The sequence below is a fragment of the Carassius gibelio genome, chromosome A22 (genome assembly GCF_023724105.1).
Source record: "Carassius gibelio isolate Cgi1373 ecotype wild population from Czech Republic chromosome A22, carGib1.2-hapl.c, whole genome shotgun sequence".
In the NCBI taxonomy this organism is placed as follows: Eukaryota; Metazoa; Chordata; class Actinopteri; order Cypriniformes; family Cyprinidae; genus Carassius; species Carassius gibelio.
In genome coordinates this window covers 18,427,148-18,454,018 of record NC_068392.1, presented here as the reverse complement: position 1 = coordinate 18,454,018, position 26,871 = coordinate 18,427,148, and the positions used below count along the sequence as shown (strand labels likewise).

Here is a 26,871-nt window from a genome sequence, read left to right as displayed (position 1 = left end):
AAAATAAATAAATAAATAAATAAATAAAAAATACAAACCACCAACTTTTACCCATTAAAACCATTAAAAATGGTTTGTTGTAGTGTGTTTTGGGACATATTCCATTAGGACTTTGCATAAAAATCCGTGCCAGATATCGGTGTTATACCAAAATTGTTTTTACGAAAATGTTTTATACGATTGACTTTGTATTTAATGTGAATTTATTTAAAACATTGTTACAAGTAACTAATTAGCCCATAACACTTTTGTTGTACAGAGAGAGAGCAAAGAACAATTTCAGATCAGTCTAGCGACTTCAAGCTCTCTCAATAACTCTCATAATAATCTCTAAAGCTGTTTACATTAATATCTTACACTCTTCACTCACATTCAGTGTTAGGTTTCATATGATGGGGGGGGGGGGGGGGGGGCATGTCCCATAGGCATGTATGTGGTCCAATTCAGCAAACTCAAGACAATTAATACTGGTTCTGATGGGAAGGTGCACTTTGGGAAGAAGGCAAGCCGGCGGAGGCAGTGTGATGCTTATATATATATATATATATATATATATATATATATATATATATATATATATATATATTCAGTCACTAATTCATATACTGTATTATATATACACACACACACACACATACAGTAGTATATATACATACTATATAAGTATACTATGAATATAAGTAGTATATATACATACTATATAAGTATACTATGAATATAAATAAATAAAGTATAAAGAGAGCAATGTATATATATAATTATAGTTTATATTCATGGTCCATTGCTTGATTGGGTAATTTGTCTATGGAATGAGAAATGTCCAAGTTAAAACAAATAACTTATTAAACCTAGCTTAGAGTTTACAACATGTACTTAGTACAGCCTTTCCGTTTACAAAAAATAACTATCGATTGCGCTGTAAATAATACATTTTATATATCTTTCCCTAAACATATTCTTCCATAAAGTTATACTTGTGTGCACATAAATGCTCAGTTCTTGTGTTTGTAGAGCCTCGTCCTCCTCCCTCTTCCTCGTCCAGACCCCACGCAGCCAGAGACTGTAATTACCCAGAGAGAGAGAGAGAGAGAGAGAGAGAGAGAGAGAGAGAGAGAGCAGGACATCTGCAGGTCTCCCATTACTGTGTGTGTGTGTGTGTGACCGTTAGAAACCGTTGGAGGGTGTAATATTGACTGGGAGGAGTTAGAAGCTGTGATTTGTAGATCCTTTGATGGACGATGCCTATATGTGAATGAGGGAGGACGAGTGTGGGAGATTGCACGAGTCTGTCTTTTTTTTTTTCCAGAGCTCTACCCTGGAGGAAAGAAAGAGCAAGAAAGACAGAAGGGGAGAGAGAGAGAGAGAGAGAGAGAGAGAGAGAGAGAGAGGGGATCACTGTAGAAAGACAAGCATCACACAAAGACCAGCCAAAAAAACAGTCTGGAGAGAAGAAAATAACAAGTTCTGTTATTCCTGAGGGATCTGCGGTCTGTTGGCTTTACTTTCACTCTTTGTTTTTGACATTTTGAGTGTTTCAAGAAGTGATAACGGTCCTGTAGTACATGTTTGGGCATTTGCAGCATCCATAGAGGTTCAGACGCACTTCTTTGAGCTTTGGGTTAGAGATGCCGGTCAGGACTGGCTGTCTGAATGCTGAACTGATGCTTCCCAGCTGTGGTTGGTGGATCTGGGGTTTGCTGTGCGCCCTTCTCCTGACGGGTCAGTCTGGAGCATGTCCTCCTCACTGCTCCTGCACAGGCACCACTGTGGACTGCCATGGACTTGCCTTCAAAAACGTGCCACGAAATATACCAAAGAACACAGAACGACTGTGAGTATGATCTGCTGACTGCAGCTGTGTCACGAGACGTCACTCTAATGTATGTGCATGATTGTGGATTTGTGAATGGCGTAGGCTGACACTCATCACCTTGCTTGGCTTTAACAGGATGTATTTTATGTGCTTGATACTTACATTCTGAATCTGTAAAGTATGTCTAGGGATAGTTTAGATCCAATTTTATCCAAAAATTATATCTGGCAATTTAAGGAATGTTCTGTGTTCAAAACAATAACTACATAATGATATTGACTTGCCACTTAGTTTGTAAAAACATGGAATATAAGTTTAGTGATGCATTTGGAATGCACAATATATCAGTGCCGTAAATTATCGGTATCACTTGGTTATTTAGATTATCTTTGCCATAATCTCAGACTCTGTCAAAGATAATCTTTAAAATCAATACTAATGTTTACACCGTTAACAAATCTAAATATTGATATAAATATAAATTTTTCATACAGTTCTTTGCCAAATAAATTCACTTAAAAAAAGTTTTTACGTTTTTTTCAATATATATAATTTTTTTTTTTAATTGTTTACTTTTATTTAAACTGGACTGGAGTATACAGTTACATTTAATATTTGACATTCATCAGATATAATTGATTGTTTGATATTGCTAATGAAATTTGTTTAACATCATTTTCTGCAATTAAAATAAAGCTGAAATTAGGTAAAAATATAAATATTACATAAACTTTACAATTAGAAAATTTATGTTGACAACTAATTGAACTGAAATAAAATAAGTTGAAGTACTAAAATTACTATAACTAAAACAAACAAATTTCATATAAATATACAAAAGGAATACAATAAAACTAAATAAATTAACGAGTAAAACTAAAAAATAAAAGTAACTAGGAAAAATAACTAGGAATAAGTACTATTATCGGTTTATCGGTATTGGCTAAATTATCGGTGCATTGCTGTTTAAGTATAGCTCACTGAGCTTGTCTGTACAGAATGAAACCCAATGAAACCCAAAACTCCTGATCATGTAAGTCAGGTCAAGATCAAGATAATGGTATGGTAAACCCAATAACATTTGCATGATATATTTAATGTGGACTAGAAATATACTGTTTACATAGAAAAAAAAAATCTGTTTATAGGAATTATGTTAGTAACACAGACAGACAGACAGACAGACAGACAGATAGATAGATAGATAGATAGATAGATGTGCACAGTCAGTTATTGTCACGACAGGTATTGGGGAAAAACACAAAGAGAGGGTAGATCCAAATGCAGGTAAGGGTTTTATTTAAACAGAGGGGTAAATACAAAATAAACAGTCATGAGAGACAAATCAAACAAAAAGGGAACCGGATGAAACGGGGAACTCGGAAGAACGGCAAGGTAGAGGAAGTCTGGTGGAACGAGAGAATGAGACACATAGGGTAAGACAAAGCAAGACTGATGGACCTGAAACACAATGACATCAGACAAGGACTCCGTGACATAGACTAAGACAGACTGGGTATTTATACACAGAAGGATAATTGGGAAACAGGAGACAGGTGGGGTGAACAATCAATCAGGTAACAAGGAGGAAGGTGACCATATAAGGGAACAGGAAGTGATCTGGGACAGGCACCGTGAGAAGGAGGACATCTAGTGGAACCCCGGGGAACAACAACCCAGACACTGTGACAGTACCCCCCCTCTACGGAGCGGCTACCAGACGCTTAAAGACAAAACATGACACAGAGACCAGGAGGGAGGCGGACAGGTGGAGGCTCAGGGGGAGGGACGGAGGGCCAGAAAAGGAACACATGGGGGACAAACACCAGAAATGATACATAAAACCGGGAGATCAGGAGGGAGGAGGACCGGAGGAGGTACAAGGGGAGGGACGGAGGGCCAGACTAAACTAAAGAGAACAGACAGAAACAGAACTCAAAAAACACAAAACATAAGTCCATGAAGGACATGTTGAGGCGTCCAATAGGACGGAGCAGATGACCACCACAGCCGTGTGGTCAAGGCCAGAGCCCTCCAGGGCGGAGCGGAAGACCACCACGTCTCTGTGGTCGAGGCCGGAGTCCAGTAGGTCGGAGCAGAAGACCACCACGTCCTCATGGTCATCACCAGAGTCCCCCAGGGTGGAGTGGACGACCACCACGTCCTCGTGGTCACCGCCAGAGTCCCCCAGGGCGGAGCGGATGACCACCACGTCCTCGTGGTCACCGCCAGAGTCTCCCAGGGCGGAGCCGAAGACCACCACGGCCTTGTGGTCACCGCCTCGGGAACTGTAACGGACACCGCCTCGGGAACAACATCGGGCACCGCCTCGGGAACAACCTCGGGCACCGCCTCGGGAACAGCATCGGGCACCGCCTCGGGAACAGCATCGGGCTCCGCCTCGGGAACTGCATCGGGCTCCGCCTCGGGAACTGCATCGGGCTCCGCCTCGGGAACTGCATCGGGCACCGCCTCGGGAACGACCTCGGCCTCGGGAACAGCATCGGGCACCGCCTCGGGAACTGCATCGGGCTCCGCCTCGGGAACAGCATCGGGCTCCGCCTCGGGAACAGCATCGGGCACCGCCTCGGGAACTGCATCGAGCACCGCCTCGGGAACTGCATCGAGCACCGCCTCGGGAACTGCATCGGGCTCCGCCTCGGAAGCAGCATCGGGCACCGCCTCGGGAACTGCATCGGGAACCGCATCGGGCTTCGCCTCGGGAACTGCATCGGGCACCGCCTCGGGAACTGCATCGGGCACCGCCTCGGGAACTGCATCGGGCACCGCCTCGGGAACTGCATCGGGCACCGCCTCGGGAACTGCATCGGGCTCCGCCTCGGGAACTGCATCGGGCTCCGCCTCGGGAACTGCATCGGGCTCCGCCTCGGAAACAGCATCGGGCTCCGCCTCGGAAACAGCATCGGGCTCCGCCTCGGAAACAGCATCGGGCACCGCCTCGGGAACAGCATCGGGCTCCGCCTCGGGAACTGCATCGGGCTCCGCCTCGGGAACTGCATCGGGCTCCGCCTCGGGAACTGCATCGGGCACCGCCTCGGAAACAGCATCGGGCACCGCCTCGGGAACAGCATCGGGCACCGCCTCGGGAACTGCATCGGGCTCCGCCTCGGGAACAGCATCGGGCTCCGCCTCGGGAACAGCATCGGGCTCCGCCTCGGGCACCGCCTCGGGAACTGCATCGGGCACCGCCTCGGGAACTGCATCGGGCACCGCCTCGGGAACTGCATCGAGCACCGCCTCGGGAACTGCATCGGGCTCCGCCTCGGGAACTGCATCGGGCTCCGCCTCGGAAACAGCATCGGGCTCCGCCTCGGGAACTGCATCGGGCACCGCCTCGGAAACAGCATCGGGCACCGCCTCGGGAACTGCATCGGGCTCCGCCTCGGGAACTGCATCGGGCTCCGCCTCGGGAACTGCATCGGGCACCGCCTCGGAAACAGCATCGGGCACCGCCTCGGAAACAGCATCGGGCACCGCCTCGGGAACAGCATCGGGCTCCGCCTCGGGAACAGCATCGGGCTCCGCCTCGGGAACAGCATCGGGCTCCGCCTCGGGAACAGCATCGGGCTCCGCCTCGGGCACCGCCTCGGGCACTGCATCGGGCACCGCCTCGGGAACTGCATCGGGCACCGCCTCGGGAACTGCATCGAGCACCGCCTCGGGAACTGCATCGAGCACCGCCTCGGGAACTGCATCGGGCTCCGCCTCGGGAACTGCATAGGGCACCGCCTCGGAAACAGCATCGGGCACCGCCTCGGGAACTGCATCGGGAACTGCATCGGGCTTCGCCTCGGGAACAGCATCGGGCACCGCCTCGGGAACTGCATCGGGCACCGCCTCGGAAACTGCATCGGGCACCGCCTCGGGAACTGCATCGAGCACCGCCTCGGAAACTGCATCGGGCACCGCCTCGGGAACTGCATCGAGCACCGCCTCGGGAACTGCATCGGGCTCCGCCTCGGGAACTGCCTCGGGCTCCGCCTCGGGAACTGCATCGGGCACCGCCTCGGGAACTGCATCGAGCACCGCCTCGGGAACTGCATCGAGCACCGCCTCGGGAACTGCATCGGGCTCCGCCTCGGGAACTGCATAGGGCACCGCCTCGGAAACAGCATCGGGCACCGCCTCGGGAACTGCATCGGGAACTGCATCGGGCTTCGCCTCGGGAACTGCATCGGGCACCGCCTCGGGAACTGCATCGGGCTCCGCCTCGGGAACTGCATCGGGCACCGCCTCGGAAACAGCATCGGGCACCGCCTCGGGAACTGCATCGGGCTCCGCCTCGGGAACTGCATCGGGCTCCGCCTCGGGAATTGCATCGGGCACCGCCTCGGAAACAGCATCGGGCACCGCCTCGGGAACAGCATCGGGCACTGCCTCGGGAACTGCATCGGGCTTCGCCTCGGGAACAGCATCGGGCACCACCTCGGGAACGACCTCGGCCTCGGGAACAGCATCGGGCACCGCCTCGGGAACTGCATCGGGCTCCGCCTCGGGAACTGCATCGGGCTCCGCCTCGGGAACTGCATCGGGCACCGCCTCGGGAACTGCATCGGGCACCGCCTCGGAAACTGCATCGGGCACCGCCTCGGAAACTGCATCGGGCACCGCCTCGGAAACTGCATCGGGCACCGCCTCGGAAACTGCATCGAGCACCGCCTCGGGAACTGCATCGGGCTCCGCCTCGGGAACTGCATCGGGCTCCGCCTCGGGAACTGCATAGGGCACCGCCTCGGAAACAGCATCGGGCACCGCCTCGGGAACTGCATCGGGCTTCGCCTCGGGAACTGCATCGGGCACCGCCTCGGAAACAGCATCGGGAACCGCCTCGGGAACTGCATCGGGCACCGCCTCGGGAACTGCATCGGGCTCCGCCTCGGGAACTGCCTCGGGCTCCGCCTCGGGAATAGCAGCTGCCTTTCTCCTCCTCCGCCCTCTACGATGGGGAGTCGGTGGCGTTGAGTCGGCCATCTTGTGCTGTGGTGCTGGGCTGGCGGCCATCTTGGGCTGTGACGCTAGGTTGGCGGCCATCTTGGGCTGTGGGGCTGGGCTGGTGGCCATCTTGGGTTGTGGGGCTGGGTTGGCGGCCATCCTGTGCTGTGGGGTTGGGCTGGCGCCCATCTTGTGCTGTGGGGCTGAGCTGGCAGCCTTGTCTGGACACTCTGGTGTGGTTGTTGCATTCCACTGGGCACGATGGTGCAGGTAATTGGTAAACCCCCAAAAGTCCAGTATCTCTAACCCCTTCATCTCCCATGAAGGTAAAGGATCATCCAGGCAATTATTAAATAAATCCTTTAGTGCTGCATCATTGTAACCTAGCCCGACTGCCATAGTCCAAAACAATTGCGCCAGACCACCCACCTCACTTCCCTCTTGATGAAGGGTGATTAAGTTCTGGTATCTCCCCCTCCGTTCCTCCATGGTGGCTGGGGAACCGATTCGAAATCCCACACCGCTGGATCTAGGCATGACGGAGTCCTTCTGTCACGACAGGTATTGGGGAAAAACACAAAGAGAGGGTAGATCCAAATGCAGGTAAGGGTTTTATTTAAACAGAGGGGTAAATACAAAATAAACAGTCATGAGAGACAAATCAAACAAAAAGGGAACCGGATGAAACGGGGAACTCGGAAGAACGGCAAGGTAGAGGAAGTCTGGTGGAACGAGAGAATGAGACACATAGGGTAAGACAAAGCAAGACTGATGGACCTGAAACACAATGACATCAGACAAGGACTCCGTGACATAGACTAAGACAGACTGGGTATTTATACACAGAAGGATAATTGGGAAACAGGAGACAGGTGGGGTGAACAATCAATCAGGTAACAAGGAGGAAGGTGACCATATAAGGGAACAGGAAGTGATCTGGGACAGGCACCGTGAGAAGGAGGACATCTAGTGGAACCCCGGGGAACAACAACCCAGACACTGTGACAGTTATATTTTATTCAGAGAATGTACAACACAGTTGTTGTTTTCTGGTTGTGTTTACAGTGTCGGCCTTTAAATTATGCACCAGCTCTGTATATGAGCATGTTTGTGTGTCTCAGAGGTTAGAGTACCTTATGTTAGAGCTCTCAGAGCATGTCCATCAAACCCTCCATGCAGCTCAAGAGATGTCAAAAGTAACTGATACTGCAGGACATAATGTCCATTGATTCGGAGGACGTGATTCCGGTTATCATCCTCCTCGAGTGCACTTTCAGATCATACTGAGATGTATCATGTGTTTGTTTCCTAAGATTGTTGTATTGCATAGCAGTGCCTCCAATTGCAATATGTTGCATTTAAAAGAATTGTTCAACTAAAAATCGTTTAATTCTGTCATGTCATGCCGAACCTGTATGACTTTCTTTCTTCTGCACAAGTTTCCATAGATATAATTAAAATGCCTGAAAGTTTTCTACAACAAAAAAGTATTGGAAAAGTAATCCATACTACTCTAGTGACTATGTCCAAGCCTTCTGACCAGAACAAACTGAAGTAGTTAATTCACAAATTAAATCAAAACATTCATTAACTTGTATATTCAGAGCCCCAAATCAAAAATGACGACTTGTGAGTAACATATAAGTTGTGGTCAGCGAAATTTTGCATCGTCTGTTGTCAACAGTGTAATAATGTATGAAGCCGAACTCAAACAGAAGTCAAACCAAACAAACTTCTGTTGGTCATTGGGGAAAATCCATGTGACCAGCTTGAACCCATTGCGAAATATGCTTAAGGAAATCTTTCGCCCTTAATTCCCAATTACTGGATTTCATCCTTGACTGCAAATGTGACCAGACCCTTTCCCCAACAGGAATGATGTTTCAGGACAAACAAACAATTCAGGAAAGTGCCGCAAAGAACAATGAAAAGGCATTTAGATGAGGTTCAATGTGTTCAACCCTGTTGAACAATTAGCAGTGAAAGCAATATTGATAACAGCCAGCGGCTCTATAGTGAGGAGGACATTCCCTAGGCGATGCACAGCAAACAGAGTCATTTATCAAGGAGACTGCACTAGCCAAATAATATCCCCCATGGTCCCCTGAGCTTTGCCCAAGCAGTGGTAAAGAATGGAGCTGCGGAGGCGCCGTTATTTGAGTTGGCTGGGGGAGGCGAGGGTCGGGAAGGAGGGCAAAAGGCTGCTGAGGCTTGCAGCACTCAAACGGCTCTACATGATATCACTAGCCAATTATAGAGTTGAGAACGGACAGGATATATCTGTACAAGCTGTTTTTGCCTTTTGAATGAAATGAATTGAACATGAATGTAAACTGATTGATGAGACCATTGTATTAAATATCTAGTGCAAGGGTCTTTAACCGGGGATCTGCAGCGGTACTGCAGGGGGTCCACCAATCAATGTTTGAACACAAATCATTTTTGGTTTCAAAAATGAAAACATAGGTAAACAAGCAACAAATACAACAACAAAAAACCCATAGTCATTTTTAAATGTAAGCACCGTAAAACTAAAGCAAGATTTAGAAAATACTCCTTTGAGTTTGAGCTTTGGAGAATGTGAAATGTTCCTATGTACAGTGTGTTTTTGCAGCAGTGAGAAATCTAGCTAATGAAAGACAAGGTTTGTTGATCTCCTGAATGCAATGGCCAATCAGAGGTGTGTAAGTTGGAATCCACTCACCGCTCAAAACGTTTACGTTTTTTTGAATCCGCTTAATTAGTAAACAACGAGACTAAGTAGGAGATTCATTACGCAGTGTAGAGTAATTTATTGATTTTTATATATTGATCACAAACTTAGTAGTTGTAAAGTAAGCAGCTTTTCGCACTTTTGAGGCTATATAATTTTCTATTAACACCAAAGGCTGTACGCTTAATATATTGCTCTGCTTCACACATTTGGTATCAGAGTTCTTTCTCACCGTGAAAAACATTGAAGACCCTTAATTTGTGATTAGTGATTGGTAGTGGCCGAACACTGAAGGTGCGAAGGTATATACCAGAATGAGTAACAGGGTTGAAAATGTAACCTACATGAGACTGGATGATGGTTTCTAGAAAAAGAAAGTCCATTACATGAAATATATGTTTAGTGTAAAATGTTTAGAAGAGGCTGAATTGGAAGTATGGGATGGATGATTGTTAAGGACCAAACTTTGAAGGTGTGTAGGTGCTTATTTAGGAGCGTTAATAGGGCTCATGGGCCTCCTGGACAGGTTATGGACTCAGATTCCCCTTAAAATCGTGTTCCAGGGGTAAGGCTAAAAATTGCTTCGCCTTCTGTCTGATCAGGGCCCATAGAATTGTCCCAACCATTCCCCCTGTGTTTATGTGTATAGCAGAATGGGTAACAGGTTTTGAAGATGTAGCCTACATTAATCTGCCACTCAGTCGATCTTAGCTAGTTTGAGTCCAAAAAAAAACAAAAACATTCCATTAAATTAAATATATGTTCAATGTAACCTGTAAAACACCAAAATTCTAGCCTAAACCAATCTATTAGTAGTGTTTAATATAAACTTAGCTATTCACAAGAGACCACATCTGATTTATGGTAAATTGGTATGCAACAAACTCTGAAGGTTCATAGATATCTGTGCAGGAGTACTAATAGTGCACCGGATATCATTCTGGGCTCCCCTTAAAATCATACTCTGGGGGAATGCTGAGATTGCTGGGTCCCTCATCTGACCAGTGCCGTCATACTCATCCCAACCTCCCCCGTGTCACATTGCCCCCATTTGTATATGTATGCCAGAGTGGGTAAAAGGGTAGCAAGTTACTGGGTTGAAATTGTAAGGGAACAATTTGAACATGGATTTGGGCTCCCCTAACAATCATTTTGCAGGTTAATGCTGAAATTTCCAGTCTCCCTAATTTGACCAGGGCCTGAAGAATTGTCCCATCTTTTTCTCTATTTTAGCTCCCCAGAGTTCATTTAGCAGCATGGGTAATAGGGTTGCAAGTAACAGGATTGAAAATGTAGCCTATAATCTGTTTACGATTTGTCTCTGATCTTTACTAGTTTGAGGCTAAATAGTTTTTTCTTGTTAATTTAGGGTCATTCATTGGTCAGTAACTTGTGTAACAGGGAACAACAGACAGAGAGACGGACAGACAGACAGACAGACATATAAGATAGATATTCCCCAACACATATCTAGATTCCATTTGAGTAGTTTTTCAAACTTTTCAATTTTCACTATATTGCTATGAAAATTACTTAAAACGTTATTAATATTCAAAATTGTTTTTCTGCAACACCAACAAATTTGACTTTGAAGGCCTAGTGATAGTTATTAGCCCTGAAAACTAATAAATTGTAAATAATTCAATCTGCTCAATTTTATTTCTCTGAGAAAAAAAAAGTCCAAAATAAACCACCCAAAAGGGTATTTGCGCTGAGAATATGCTTTAAAATTAATAATTACATAAATTATTAGGAGTAGTCTTAACTGCTTTTTATTAAATTAATTATTATTTTCCTAATATATTTTCTCAACGTTAATTGGGCCTGATAATGAACCCTTGCAAATGCATGCATTATATATAGACTCTTTATTGCCACATGACTGCGCTTGCAGAACTTAAGGTCTTTTGGTTATGTATATCTTTGTGTCAAGCCATTAGCTTCTTTTTCAAGCTCTCATTGTAACTGTAGGGGTGTATAGCAGATAAAGAGATCAAGCTGCTTTTGTGTCCAATTTTCCACATTAATGGTCCCAGTGTTGGCCGCAGATGCAGGCCTAATTAAAGGATTAAAGGAGTCGCCTCATTCACTGCCTTGATTGGTCACACCTGGGCTCTTTTCCACAATAGTGCCATTACAACCCATGTCCCAGGTGACACTAGTCTACGTGTGTGTAAATGTATATTTCCACTACAAAAGGGGCGGCCTGTCAGCGTTCACCTCTAAACAATGAATGTAACCCTGCTTTGCATGCACAAATTGCAGTCTTTATAGAATTATATATCCATTTCTTTGGTTTCAGTTCATTCACGCCTGTGTGCTGGTGTCCAAAAAATTAGATTAATGCCTACATTAATCTCATGAATGTCAAGGACAAACTATTGAGATATTAATTAAATTACCTAGCTGACTTTTGTTTAATCATTGCTGTTGCATCACTTCCTTTTGAAATGCACAAACTGAATTATCACTTATTTAAGCCTCACCTTGTCCACCTCCTTTCATTCCATTTCATGTATTTCTTTCCATATCATATTTCTTCTCTGTCCAACCCCCATTTAATATAAATATGAATAATATAATATATCAGAATGGGTAACATGGTTGAAAATATATAAAATAAGCTAGTTTGGAGTCAAATGTTGACTTTTGTAGTTTAGCATAAATTAAGAAAATATTTGTTAGGTACTTTTCTTAACATTACAATAACAAAAATGTTGGTAACAGGGTTGACTTTTTTTTTATTGCCGTTGATTTATTAACTCATTGGCTGTTATTTAAAATAGTAAGTTATAATTACTATTTCACTTGTGATTAACAATACCTCTTTCATCTTTCTTTTAAAGAGACTTGAACACAAATAACCTCACACATATTGGCAAGGATGACTTCGCTGGCCTAAAGCACCTCCGAATTCTGTGAGTTTTATCCATTTATTTTTTCACATCAATCTGATTTGTATTTTGTAATGTATAGAGATCCGGGCATTAAAATAGTTTTATATATGCCACAACTATAACTAGAAAGCAGGCAAGAGCACATTTGAACATGTAAGCAACAGTTTGGAATGGAATGTGTGGCCGTTCTTCAACACTTCACTTTCTCCACTTTGTGATGAATGTTTGTTTCTTTTTAACTCTCACTGTGCATTACTTTATGAATTTATACAGGCACCTCATGGATAACCAGATTGTCAATATTGATAGAGCAGCCTTCAGTGATCTGAAGGAGTTGGACAGACTGTGAGTTTAAATAATTCTCTTTGTAATACAGTATTCTGTTTTGAAGATTTTAACATTGTAAAGCATGACATATGAAATTATATTTATATGATTCATATCATTTGAAATGAAATAGTTATTAAACCTTTAGACAAATTCTAAAAACAGAAGTCTCTCTTTCTATATATAGATATATTTCAGAATAGATAACAGGGTTGAAAATGTCTAAACTAAGCTAGTTTGAGACAAATATTGGCTTGTAGTTTACCATAAATTATGAAAATGTTTGTTAGGTACTTACTATAAATTCATTATAACAATAACGTTGGTAACAGAATTGGCCACAATTTGTGCAACTAGTTAGAAACTGGTACAATATAATATCCTTGAGCATGTTGAGACAATAATTATATTTGATGGATCAGACTATTATGACTTGTATAAATATGATAAAATGAGAATATGAAGCTCATAATGTAGGAAGAAAAGCATCTCAGTTTTATTCAAAGGCCCAAACACATATGCAATTTGGTGCAGATGCTGATATTTATATGGGCAAACATAAGATGAAATTCTGAATGCATGTAAAGTAAATCAATCAGAATTTTTTTATAACAGTTTAGGAGACTACGTTCATAAAATAAAATAAATGTTAGTCATCATCACTCTATCTCTACCAATAATATGTCTTAAGGTGATATTTAAATGCTTAATTTTATTGGTGTAAGCTCTGTATAAGACTGTATAAGCAAATGGGCATGTGAGCCACTACCTGAAGGTGAACGTTTTAAATTTGTACTAAAAGGACTTTTACTTGCTAAAAAGTAACTAGCAATCAGACAATCATGTTGATAATTTAAAGGCCTTAGAAATGTTCAGATCAAAAATGTTACAGTAAGATTAATAGGGATAGGGTTAATATAAAATGTGTAGCATTTAACTATCTTTAACTATCATCTGTTGGAATTGACCACTTTCCTAATATCTGGGCTCCATGAGTCCCCAGAGCTGTATGTGTAAAATTAATCATAGTAATTTTGAAATTAACCTTCATTTTCCTTTTTACATATTTTTGATATGTTCCTCTGACCTAATAAAATCCAGATTTCACAAAAGAATCTTGGATGATTCCGCACTGTGCCTGGAATCCAATAATAGTAACAGAGTTTTTCTTTGGATCAAATTTGACTTTTCAAATGAACTGCATCTATTCATGTCTTATATCGTTTCCCAAATTGGGTTTACTGAGCAGTATATCTATGTGCTCCCCTCAGGCATCTAAGCCAATATCAGAATGGGAAACAGGGTTGAAAGTTTCAAAATTAAGCTAGTCTGTGGCCAAATATTGGCTTTAAGTTTACCACAAATTAAGAAAATATTTGAATTTAAATAACTTTACAAGAGCAATGATTTTGGTAACAGGGTTGACTAATACAACCCTACAATTTGTGGAACTAATTAGAATCGGGCACAAAATTAATTTCTTTGAAAGCTACACTCTGTAAGGACAATTAGTTAATAATCTTTAAACTGGGTTTAACTGTGAGCTGTATGTCTTTGTGCTTCCTGTAGACGTCTCAACCGAAACCGTCTCCAGCAACTCCCAGAGCTCCTGTTCCTGAAAAATCCCACTCTCTCCAGACTGTGAGTGACTGCTCCTTATCAGAAACATCAGGAAATGCTTGTTGAGATGGAACCATAGAAATTTCACACAACAACATAACAATAACTCTAGCAATAGCTTCTGCTAATAAATATTCACCAAAACATTCTGTGTAGCGACTTCCTGGAAAATATCATCTTAATAAGTGCTGAGGTTAGTTAGCTGTGGTTAGTCAAAATGTTTTACCATTTATTTTTTGTGTTCTGTGTTTATTATGCTATGTTTACTATCATATCCTATTGTACATGCATTAACATGCTAATACCATTCTCAAGTGGAATCAACCTTTGTGAAAAAGAAGTAAACTTTAGAAAAGATTACTGCGGAAGGAATATACTTAAGTGGGAACTAAATGTAATGTTTTCACACACTTAATTGCATGGTACTTGCAATTTCTAGGCAATTTCATAAATTTATTGTCTTTGAAATATGACAATGAACATGACAAAAATATAGTATCTAGCTAATTTGCCTAGCCTAGTTTCTACCAATGAATTTGCTTCAAAACACCTTTGATGTATTTTTGTTGCATCTTCCTGGACATTCTTGTCCAAATAAGAGCTTAGGTTAGTGAGCTGTTGTTTGGCCAAGGGTTTTTATCATTGAATACAAATACAGTTGGTGAAGTCTCCTCTGTTGGGGGCAGTGGGTCAAAAAAGAAACTATGTAGGAATGTGTGGGAGTACGGAAAGAGGCATAATGGGTGCGAACAAATAGTTAAGGACAGCTGTGTTTGCTTGTTATTTGGTTGTTTGTTCATGCCATTTCACACGTTGTCTCATTAGTGAGTTGCCATATGGATGTGGTGCGTTCAGTCAATCTGCCTGCGAACACCCCCAACCACCCACACATGCCTTTAGGGAAAGATGTCTGCTATTATAAATGGAATTCATAGGGAGACACTCGTTTTGGTAACCTCAGGAATATTGGTTTATGATAATGTGGGTCATGTGGATTTTTTCTTGCTCTGTGTTTGAATTTTGTGGTGAACAATTAAAACAAAGCAAGAGCTAGTTCATTAAAACAAGTAATAGTTTCCTAATACTCGAAGATTCATTAGGATAGCTTTGCTAATTGGCACCACGGTGGTGTTCTCCATGCACAATTAATTAACACATTTAATCAAGAGGGGAAATAACAGGGGTGATTGCTAATTATGATTGGTATGTCGATTTTTTTTCTCAACTCTGTCACTGTAGGTAGCAAAAGTTTTATTTTGCGCTAACGATGTGTGAACTTAGCTTAGAATGTGTATGTTAAGAACCAATGATGATGACAGAAAAGACTAATTATTCTTCAGTATTCAAGTTATTTAGTCTCTCTCCAGGAACGCTCAGAAACTGATTTCATTTGACAGGATGCTGTAGTGTGAACAGCTTTATTCCAAAAACTAGTGAGCTGCATATGAAGACAGCATTTTAAAGAGTATAAGTGCACTCTTGAATTGTAGGAATTAAAATGATATTGCCTCAAATCTCATTTAGGACAAAAGCATGAACAGCAACATCCAACAAGCTCAGTTAAAAAACAACAGCAAAGTTTGTTCAGTACTTTGATGTATTGATAAAAACAGTTGACTATATTGTTTCACCCAATATTTTTTGTGATGTGTTTTGTGTGCTATGTTTATTATCATATCCCGTTGTTAGCTTAGCAAACATACTAATACAGAAATCAATTGGAATTCATTTGCAAAAAAGTACACTTTAACATACTATTTAAAAGCGTAATTATTATGAAAATAATATACTTTAAAATAATATATTTAAGTGTGAACTGAATGCAAATGTGTAGTAGTTTAGAGTCCTTTTTTGACCCATTTAAGTTGGATTTAAGTAAATTTTTATGCTATTTCAAATTATTTCAGAATGTTAATTCAAAGTATTTATTTTAAGCATCTTTTCTAAAATACAAAATACTTTAATGTAAATTCTATTGAAGTGCATAGTTGTGTCTTTAAATATATTTTAATTATACATGTGTAATGAAGTTGCAATTTTAAATGTAATCATTTAAATGTAATATTAACACTACAGTTAGAACTGTAATTAAATACTTTACATGTGTTTTAATATGTTAGTCAACACATTAAAATATTTCAATTTTAGGTCCTTTATTGTTTTCCTTATACATTACAATACTTATATGACTTACCAAATTGTTGAAAGGAAACTAAACGTCAGTTTCATGCAGATGACACAGTAATTTATATATCAGCAGCAGATTTATTAACAAATGAAATGACTGGTGTTTCACTGTGGTGCCAAAATAACTGCTAGACTTTGAATTAATTAGAGTTTCAATGCAATAGAAAGAGTTAGTGATTTTAAATCTTTAGGCGTTATCTTATATTCTCAATTAAAATTTGATGTGCATGTAAAGAGGCTTTGTAAAACCATCAGAACAAACCTGAATTGCTTTTATATGATTAGATCATTTAAATCAGCTAAGTTATATATGAATGCAATGGAACAGTATCTAAATTTACTATCAAACCTGTTGGATCCCTATATAAACAAACCTTAAACATTTTGACAAGAAATCAATCAGATGGCATCATTACAAAATTGTACAAAAAGACAGTTTGCTTAGTTTTGACAATTTTATGAATCTGTCTCTTATTAAAATGGTTTTAAATTGTACCAGTAAGCTTGCTCCAGATATCATTTACCAATTAGTAGTAAAATAGAGTAGTATAGGCATCTCTACACAAAACTGCATAGTGCCTAAGAGTAAAACAAAATTATCTCAATCCACATTTTCTGTTAAAGGCACACTGCTTTGGAACAGCTTGTTAGTTGAACTAAAAATGCAAAATGAATTGAGCACCTTTTTTGAGAAATAATATATAATATATTATTTTCAAGTAGAGTTCAAGATCACATTCAATACAATTAAATGCACTTCTCTGAAAATTGAGGGATTTTTTTTTTAATCCAAAATGTTAATTGCAGAGATCCTTGAAGATAAAACATGTTTGAGTTGTGTGTATGTTTTTAAAGTTATGTTGTATGTACAGTACAGTATGCATCTCATTGTTAGCTTTGCAACATACTATTGACAAAGTTCATGTGAGCAGATGACCTAGCCCAAACTTTAAAAGCATATAGTGTATTTCTAAAGTGTTTTGTAGTGCTAGTAGTACATGTTATGCTAACTGGTTATTTTACTAGAACGTTTTTTGCTTTTCAACTTACAAAGATCTGTGGTTTGTTGTTGCTTTAAATATGTTGCTGGTCTTGAAGGAATCATTATGCTGAATGATTATTCTACATGGTAATATAATGGTCATTTTGGAGGCGTTCCTTGTAAAGTTATGCAATAATGGCACAATTAACCACCTCTTACAGTTCACTGGCCGGTCACACAAAATGTGCTTGAGTCAGACGTCTGCCTAGTTGTAGTGCAAGTGGTGACATGAGGAATTATTTATGATAGTACCTTGAATTATTGAAAATAACTGCACACCCGAGGTTGTAATGTGAAGCAGAGTTCAGGTTTTGGTAATTACATGGAAGACATGTAGGCTGGCATGATAATCAGCTAGCTATGATAAGCTAATGCTAACTATTACATAGAGTGTTTAATGTTTATCTTACAAAACATAAGCTAACTAAAAAAAAACATAGTAAGTTTAACTATCTATAGATCTGGTTGTATATAATATGTGTAACAATTTAAAAGGCACAGTGTTGGATTTTTTTCAGTCTCTTATTCGTTCATCCATTTTCTCTCGGTTTACTTTCTTCACTGTCTTTGAGCTCTGATGAATGAGTTTTGCCTTTGCTAACATTTAATATCCCTCAGTAAACAGTATGTCAAACACAAAAAGACAAATGTAAGAAAGACGACGGCTAACAAAAGGAAACCAGTGTGGTTAGTCGCAGTCTCTCAGATCCCACAACTTGTTGCTCGTTTTTCCCACTCAGGTCTCTTTTGTCTTCTTCTTCTTGCCCTCTTTCAAGGGTTTTCAAATAAAAGATCTGGAGTGTAATATTTGCAGAGGTTGAGCAGTCTTACTAGCCGTACTGTTTGCCTTCACCTCTGTATGTCAGCCAGGTTGGGACCACAGCAAATGCAAACTGAACATCTTTGGCAACAGCTTTAATTAAAGGGGGTTACCAGGAAACCCTGTGCTCACACTGAGAGCACTGCAGGCTTTTCTTCCCAGAGTTTAGGAGGTTTTTCAGGTTTCCCTTAGTTTTTAAAGATGGATAAGACGGATATGAAGTTAGAATGTGTTTAAATTAGTTTGATGTGATAGACAATTGGCAGTGTTACATGTAAATAATGCAAGCCTGCATTACATTATCACGATGCTTCTTGAGTTCTGTATATATTCAGGAGTCAGTAAAACAAGTTAAAAACAAACAGAAATACTTATTTAAGTAATGCTGATTACCACAAAAATAAATTAGACTCATTAATTGTTTGATATAAACAAAAAAAGTAAATATCAAAGTTGTGGGGAGGAAGTCACAATGTAAGTGAATTAAGCCAATTTGTGGAGGAGCAAAAATGTTAACGTATATATTTCATTAACTTATATGTTAAAACTTCAGAATTATTTGAGCTTAAAAGTTTATCTAGTCATTTTTACAATCATTTTAGAACTGCCGTAGCAACAAAGTTGTAAAATTTAATGTACGTTTACACTGAAGGTTATGCTATTAAAACAATATTTTCCTTTCCGTTGTAAGGGTCTCATTATGACCCAAATTTGATAAGAAAACGATGTTTTGAAAATGTTAGCATTTTATCAAACAATTGGACTCAATTAAACACTTATCTAACCTAGAGTACGGTTTTGTTGCCCTGAGGTTGCAATTGATACACACAATACAAATATAGAGCAACTTCACTCCTGAATCCAATGAGAAACGTTGAGTTCATATTGATATCCCTGACTTTGACTCATTAATACGTGATATCATTGGGATGATAGAGTTGACCAGAGTTGACCAGAGTTGACCAGAGTTGACCAGTAACCAGTGACTAGCATTCACAGGTAATAAGCTGTAAAGTAGAAGATAACACAGAGAATAAATTATTGCTTACATTTACATGAATGACAAATTAATTTAATTAGCCCTAGTAGGTATGTGCAATTAAACTAGCCCCACTGAATGCATATGTGGGTCAAATATGACCGATGTCATTTATTTTACTTTATAAAACTGCATTATGTGACAATAAATATGTTTTATAAGTGTAAAACAATATTTTTGTTAACATTTTCTTAATTCAAGTATGATATTGAAATATCATGACTCTTATATTTAAATCACATTTATTACATATATAATTTCAGTTGAAAAAATTACCAGTGGAATGCATTAAAATACATAGAAAATGTATGTCATTTTGACCTACTTAAGCATTCCGGGAATAATGATACCTTATAGAAGGAAAATGGTTTTTAGAATGAAAATCTAATATAAAAAATTAACCATCTCTGGAATGTGAGGTGAAAAAGACCTATTTGCCCATATTTGCACAGAAAAGTACAAGAAGCATTTGAAAGCACATGCCATTTTAGACCCACATTCACATTTCTGACTCAAACAGCTGGTGGTTTTGTGTTCATTTCTATACTTATTTACAGTAAAAAAAAGACTCCTTACTATTTGTTAAAATAAAAAATATTCAGCATTTTCTCACTCTTTTCTCATTCCATTTCCCACTTGATTACAGATGTCTTATTTTGTGTCTGGTTCATTGTCTGGCTACTGGAAATAGCACCTTAGCAACTGACATCTGCTGTTAGCTTTTTACTGCTTTTTACTCTTTAAACAAAAAAATGAGCTTTAATTTGATGAACTCTTTGTTCGTTCTGATGGAACTTAAAAGGCTTCCATCAAATGCTTACTGTAGCTTGAACCAATTGCGGGGAACTTAACAACAGTTTGAAATTGCAGCAAAAATCACATGCATTAGGAAAAGGTCACCAATTGCTTTCACATGCAGAGAAAACAGATGAAATGACATTTGGGAATCCAGATCTCCTTTTATTAAATGTCAATTTCCTGAAGAACAGCACAGAGCATGACTAGATATGAAATATAGACACTTTTCATATCCATGGCTGTGAGATTGTGTCACACACATTTTGTTTTCCGCCAAATTGGAAATGTTATTCATGCAGAGGCTTTATTTTGCATGATTAAAAATAATTGTCAATGAAAATAAATATTATATTTATATTTATATTAATATTATTTATACATTTAGCAGACGTTTTTATCCAAAGCGACTTACAGTGCATTCAGCTACCAATTTTTACCTAAATAATAAAATAATAAAGGACACAATTAAATTCTAAATAGAAAGTTACATATAATAAGGAAAAACATTTCTTTTGTATTTTTATTGTATTTATTATTCTTTTTAAAACAATAAAGAATAATCTTCATGTAACTTTTTAACAGTTTATTTTGAAAAAACCCAGACAACAAAAGTAGTTTGTTTATCCAAGGTTTTTTTATTTTTTTTATGTGAGATACAGAAAGAAAATTAAATAGTTTAAAAACATTATGCATCATTTAATAAATCTGAGACAAAGCTGATAAATGAAATACTATAGTCTACTAGAGGAGTAGTTCACCCAAAAATGTAAAATTTTACATTCTCCCCAACTGTAAAAGAGCAATAAATGTTGCATCTTGACTTGGTTGCTGATGGTTTCTAACCTAAACTTACATTTCGGCATCAGTTCAGTTCTAAATATTGATTTAATTTAATAAGATCTCTTAACAATTCTTTCAATTAGGGACTTAAGTGAAAATGCCATCCACATGATACCGAGAAGAGCATTTAGAGGAGCTACGAACATCAAGAACTTGTGAGTTAAAGTTCACACAACTTTATCTATAAATGTTTACTTTAATTTGTCCAATAAAATTATTTAAACGTAACCTTTAAATAATCAAAATGTGTCGTGTGCCATTGTGTTTCTGTTGATCTCAGACAGCTGGATAAGAATCACATCAGCTGCATTGAGGACGGAGCGTTTCGTGCCATGAGAATCCTGGAGGTCCTGTATGTAGTTTTATTTAAAAAGTTTATGTTTATTGTTTGGTTTGCGTATATTTCAGACTATATCTGTTCCTTTTCTTTGGTTCTCCTTCACAGCACACTGAACAACAATAATATCAGCACCATCCCCATTTCCAGCTTTAATCACATGCCCAAGTTACGTACCTTGTGAGTCCAGAGCCTTTTCCACATTTCTCCTCACACAGGAGTATGAGGATTGACAATAGTGATGCTTGCACAGTCCGTTGTCAGCAGTTATCTACTTTTGTTTTCCTAGCCGGCTACACTCTAACAGTCTGCGGTGTGACTGTCATTTGTCATGGCTGTCTCAGTGGCTCAGACAGAGACCGACACTGGGTCTATACACTCAGTGCAGTGCACCACCAAACCTACATGGCCTCAACCTGGCCGAATTGCAGAAGAAAGACTTCACATGCTCCGGTAAATCTGGCCTCTTGGGATATGGGATGTAGTTTGGACACTTTTTGCAAATTTTTTGTAATAATTTTTTATTATTATTATTATTATTATTTTGCAATTTAATAATGCAATTAAATAATACAATTACAAGATACATTTTTACAGTTTTTGTAGATTTTTCCTTTTTTGTTAATTTCTATCAAAAATTATATATAATATCACATTTTAACATTAATGAAATTCCAACAAAACATATTTAAAATAGATTTAACTCTTTAATTTCTCTTTGATATGTAGTATGAAGGTCACATTTTTCTTCAACTTGAATGTTTTGGGGTTATTTTTTAACCTGTTAACTGTCACTCACGTTTTTGAAGATGGACATGAATGTGCATGATACAAACCTAAATTTTTATAATTCATGACTGAAAACATTTTGTAACATGATTTTGATGTACCATTTACATGGTAATGCAATGTCTGATTTTAAAATGGGTTTTGAAGGATGAATTTTGAGATTTTATGTTTTCAAGTGATATATAACTTCTGATGATTTCTAAAAAGTGATAGGGAAAAAGGCAACGAGGAAGTCTTTTTTTTAAACAAAGGTAAAAGCTCCTTTTGTAATGTAGATTTCTGAGGGTGCACTCTTGTCATAAATTCATCTATTACTTTTCCTACATAATTTTTAACAAAAAATATTGGTAAAATATATATTTGGGAGTCTTAGACCTTTCCAACGATATATAGTTTGTCAAGATTAGATTAAATTTGATTGTAATATAGTATAGTCAACGTAGGCGTCCCGTATACGGGACGGGGTGACATTTAACAGGTTAAAACATCTTTAAAACTTTAATTAAATTAAAAGTGAAATAATGGAAAAAAAATATTATAAAGAGATTTTCGACTTTTTATTTCTTTAGATGGTCACATGATAGGCTGCTTCTTTAACTTTTATGTCCCAGGTTAAATTTTTTTGCAACATTTCTAAAATGCTTAGTAAATCGGAATTTAAATTTAAAAAAATTTATTATGAGATTTTGACTTTTTGCTTTTTTTATATATAAATAGTATTATGAAGTTCACATGAACAGTGTGATAATTTTTTTTGTTGCTATTTTCTGACTAACTTTAAGGAATTGATTTTGTTCCAGCCCCAGATTTAAGAATATGAAAATACGTCATAAAAATGTCACCCTTTTTCGTTATTATAATCTCAAAACAGTGTAAAACAATAATAAACCATTTTAACATTTATTGTGTGAAAGATATTTATAATTTTGCTATCAATTTTACTATTTGTAAAATATGGATTTTTAAATATCAGTGAACTTGTTTACCACGGAGACTAAAGAATATTTTTATTATTATGTATTATTTCTAATTAAGTTGAATATTATATAAAAAACAATCACCAAAATTGTTTTGCAAATTTTGGATAAATGAAATGCTTGCTGTGAAATTGCTCTCAGCAAGACAAATAATTCCGCCATTTTATTCAATGACAAAAATGTCATTTCCACAACAAATTAAATGATGATTTGAAAATGTAATGTTTTTTATTAATTATTATTATTCTTTTTTATTATTATTTAGAAACATGATGTTTTCTGAAAACAACACTGTTCCAAATCTAAAGAAAAACCCAGACCGATACCGAGCTAACTTTAAACCAATCAGCTGCATGCCTAATACTAATATCTGTAATGTTTCCTTCTTCTCCTGAGGTGTTTTTGATTCCGGTCCTCAGCCCTGTGGTCTTGCGTCTGGTTCCTGTCCACCGATGTGCTCCTGCATGAACAATATCGTGGACTGCAGAGGAAAAGGTCTGACAGCGATTCCAGCCAACATGCCTGAAGGCATGACTGAGATGTGAGTGTGTCTTTTACTACGAATATACTGTGAAAAATAAGTTCACTTTAGCACACTTTTAAAAAGAGTACTTGATATACTTGAGTATGAACAGAATATAATATTTTCAGACTCTTTAATTACATTTACCCTTGACCTGGGTTTACCCTTTCTTGACCCGTGTTGGTGCGGTCGACTGTTTGACTAGGGCTAAAGGTCGTGCCCTTCAGAGAGCAGTCTGCATGATAATAAGGGAACCAAGGAGACGCTAGAAGTAACAGAGCTGAACTGTAAAGCTAACCATCCACCCTTGACATTTAGTTGAACTGCTCTTCTGTCTTTCAGACGTTTGGAGCAGAACGGTATAAAGTCTGTTCCTCCAGGAGCGTTCGCTTCCTACAAGAGACTGCGCAGAATGTGAGTCATTACATTTATATAAACTGTGACACAAATAAGCTTCATTAGTTACATACATTTACTAGAATCACTATACATGCAGTATTTGCTAAACATGTAATTGTCATAGAATTTATTCCAATTAAGAAAGAAATTGCTTTAGGATCTGCTGCATTTTTTATGAAACAGATGTTTTCCCTTATATTTATGATTATTACATTTCATCCTTCTTTTTTAATTTGCTCTGCAGTGATCTGAGTAATAACCAAATCTCTGAAATCGCCCCCGATGCGTTTCAAGGCCTGCGCTCACTCAACTCACTGTAAGTGTGCATTTATAATTCAATACAATTCATTCACTCTTACTGGGGCTGTTTTACAGATTTACATTAGAGAAAATAAAGGGATTCACAGCATATTTCCACATTTTAAATGTACAAACAAACATTATATTATATACTATTATATTATATTATAATGCATAATATGATATATTTTTATTTTTAAAGAAATTAATAACTTGAGCATGAATGCATTAAATTTATCAAAAGTAACAGTAAATACATTCTTGATGGCAATATTCTTTATTCGAATAACTTTATTCCGCTTTTTCCATTCAAAAAGGTTATGAAGAAATATAAAGCATCCTAAATATATTGATAATAATAAAAAAAAGTCTTGCTTGAGCAGCAAATTAAATATTTCTGAGAAATGGTGCTGAAAATTCAGCTTTGATCGCAGAAATATTAATTAATCAACAATATTTACAGCTTTTATTGTATTTAACATCAAACAAATTCAGCATTGGTGAGCAGGAGAGACTTATTTAAAAAAAAAAAATTCTACTGAATAGATTTAGCAATTCAGATGTTTCACTATAGCATGCTGAAAATAAATAAATAAATAAATAAAAAAAACCCAGAACAAATCAAACAAATGGAAAGCTCTCAACCCTTCAATGGATTTAAAACCCTGTAGAGTCACAATTTCAAACATGCTGTGTGTCATAAAGCTGAAGCGGTGCTAGAAATAGACCTTACAAGAAAATGACCCCCCAAAAAAAAATATTTGATAGAACAAAGAAGAAAATGGAGGTATTATATGAAATGACCAAGTCATAAACTCATAAAAATGCTGCAGAGGGTTTCATAAAGGCCTCAGACATCACTGATAAAATCATTCTGCTACAGAAATGTTGATGTAGGCATTACTGCTAATGTTCCTTTAAACAACCCGGACCTAAAAGAAATGATTTCCAACAGCGTTTGGAGCAAATACTTATTTTTTTCACAGCAGGAAATGATATTTTCAACTATTTATATATTTACAGGAGAGTAAAGCCTTTAATAAATCCCCAGCAACAGTGATATAAATGAATAATTAAATGTATCCATAATAGAATTTTGCACTTGAATAAAAAAATTCAACAACATTTAATCACAAAGAATAATTTGTATTTAATTATTATTTGTAAAATCAGCTCTGCTTACAATATTGTTTTGAGAATTACATTTCCATTTATTCAAATCTGTAAACAAGATGCCTGTGGTGTACATTTTCACAGCACTTATAGTATACAGTCATTTAATCAGCACGTATTTCCAACATGTTCATACATGCGCGCTTAATAGCTGTGTTGAATTATGCATCATGTAGCATGAAGAGCTCTTTGTAGACATCTGTTCTGAGACAATCTCAGCAGGGCTCTGATGTGATTGTGTGTGGTGTGTGTAAATATATGAGTGTGTGTCTGGCCTCCAGCGCTAGTCGTCTCTAGCATACATGTCTTATATGATTTGATTGTGTGAGGAGGATGTGTGCGATTCAGCTCAGCTGGAACAATGTTTCATGCCAGATTGTCTGCCATGCTGTGTGTGACTTTTCTAAGTAATCAACTTAAAGTTTTTGATAAAACTGGTGTTAAAATCACATAGACTAACATTTAGTCACTTAGATCCAGTTGGTCTGATTCGTTACTGCTAATCGGCTCTTTCATTGACTGAAAAGACTGGACAGAGTAGTGATTCGTTCAAGAATCAGACTTTAATTAATACATTTATTTCGGAAAGTGTAAATATCTGATTCATGAATGAATTGAGTCAAATCTTTTGAATGAATCAGTGACACTGGTTCACAGACTCTGCTCGAATGTTTCATTCACAAACTGGTTGTTGGTTTAACAATTTACTAAAATGTTAATCTGACATTTCCAAAAGATTCGGTCCTGTGAGTAATTGTTTAGTTGACTTTAGAGCCATTTGGTCCAGTTCAGTCTAATTTGTGAATGAATTTCTCAAATTGATTCAGTTGATTCATTAAAAGATTCATTAAGATGTTTCATTCATGAATCGCACATTACTTATATTGAAAAAGGAAGTCATATCTAGAACTCTACACCAGGTAATAAATTGTTTTATTTGTTTCTTTGTTTGTGTTTTTTTATTTATTCATGAATGAATCATTCTGTTGAGTCATTCAATCAGTTGAACCTGTTCACAAATCTCAGCCTAAATGACTCATTCCAAATTTGGTTTTTGGTTCAAGGAATCTGTGAATTGTTGAAATGTCTAAATATATTTTGGTTTTAAGAGTTGCCGATTTGTGAAAAGCTTGAATCATATTGATTTTGTTCAACTGATTCATTATAATGCATTGCTTATGCTGAAGAAAAGAGACAAGAATATCATAGAGACTTGATGATTTGGCCAGTAAAATGTAAAATCATAAATTCAGAAAGATTGATAAAATGTGAATAGAATGTGTAAAATAAAATAAAATCTTTTTAACTTTGTGTTTGTGACATT

General features: G+C 38.4%; 1 protein-coding gene across 1 annotated transcript in view; it reads left to right on the top strand.

Annotated features, from left to right (window-relative positions):
- Window positions 1-1,232: 1,232 nt before the first annotated feature.
- Window positions 1,233-26,871, top strand: part of slit1b (slit homolog 1b (Drosophila)) — a 42,163-nt gene continuing 16,524 nt past the window's right edge. The window contains exons 1-11 of the mRNA XM_052539111.1: window positions 1,233-1,831; window positions 12,326-12,397; window positions 12,650-12,721; window positions 14,273-14,344; window positions 21,133-21,204; window positions 21,330-21,401; window positions 21,495-21,566; window positions 21,676-21,839; window positions 23,549-23,693; window positions 24,018-24,089; window positions 24,319-24,390. Of these exons, the coding sequence (XP_052395071.1) occupies window positions 1,626-1,831; window positions 12,326-12,397; window positions 12,650-12,721; window positions 14,273-14,344; window positions 21,133-21,204; window positions 21,330-21,401; window positions 21,495-21,566; window positions 21,676-21,839; window positions 23,549-23,693; window positions 24,018-24,089; window positions 24,319-24,390 (1,091 nt within the window). The 5' untranslated portion in view covers window positions 1,233-1,625. The remainder of the gene's footprint in view (window positions 1,832-12,325; window positions 12,398-12,649; window positions 12,722-14,272; window positions 14,345-21,132; window positions 21,205-21,329; window positions 21,402-21,494; window positions 21,567-21,675; window positions 21,840-23,548; window positions 23,694-24,017; window positions 24,090-24,318; window positions 24,391-26,871) is intronic.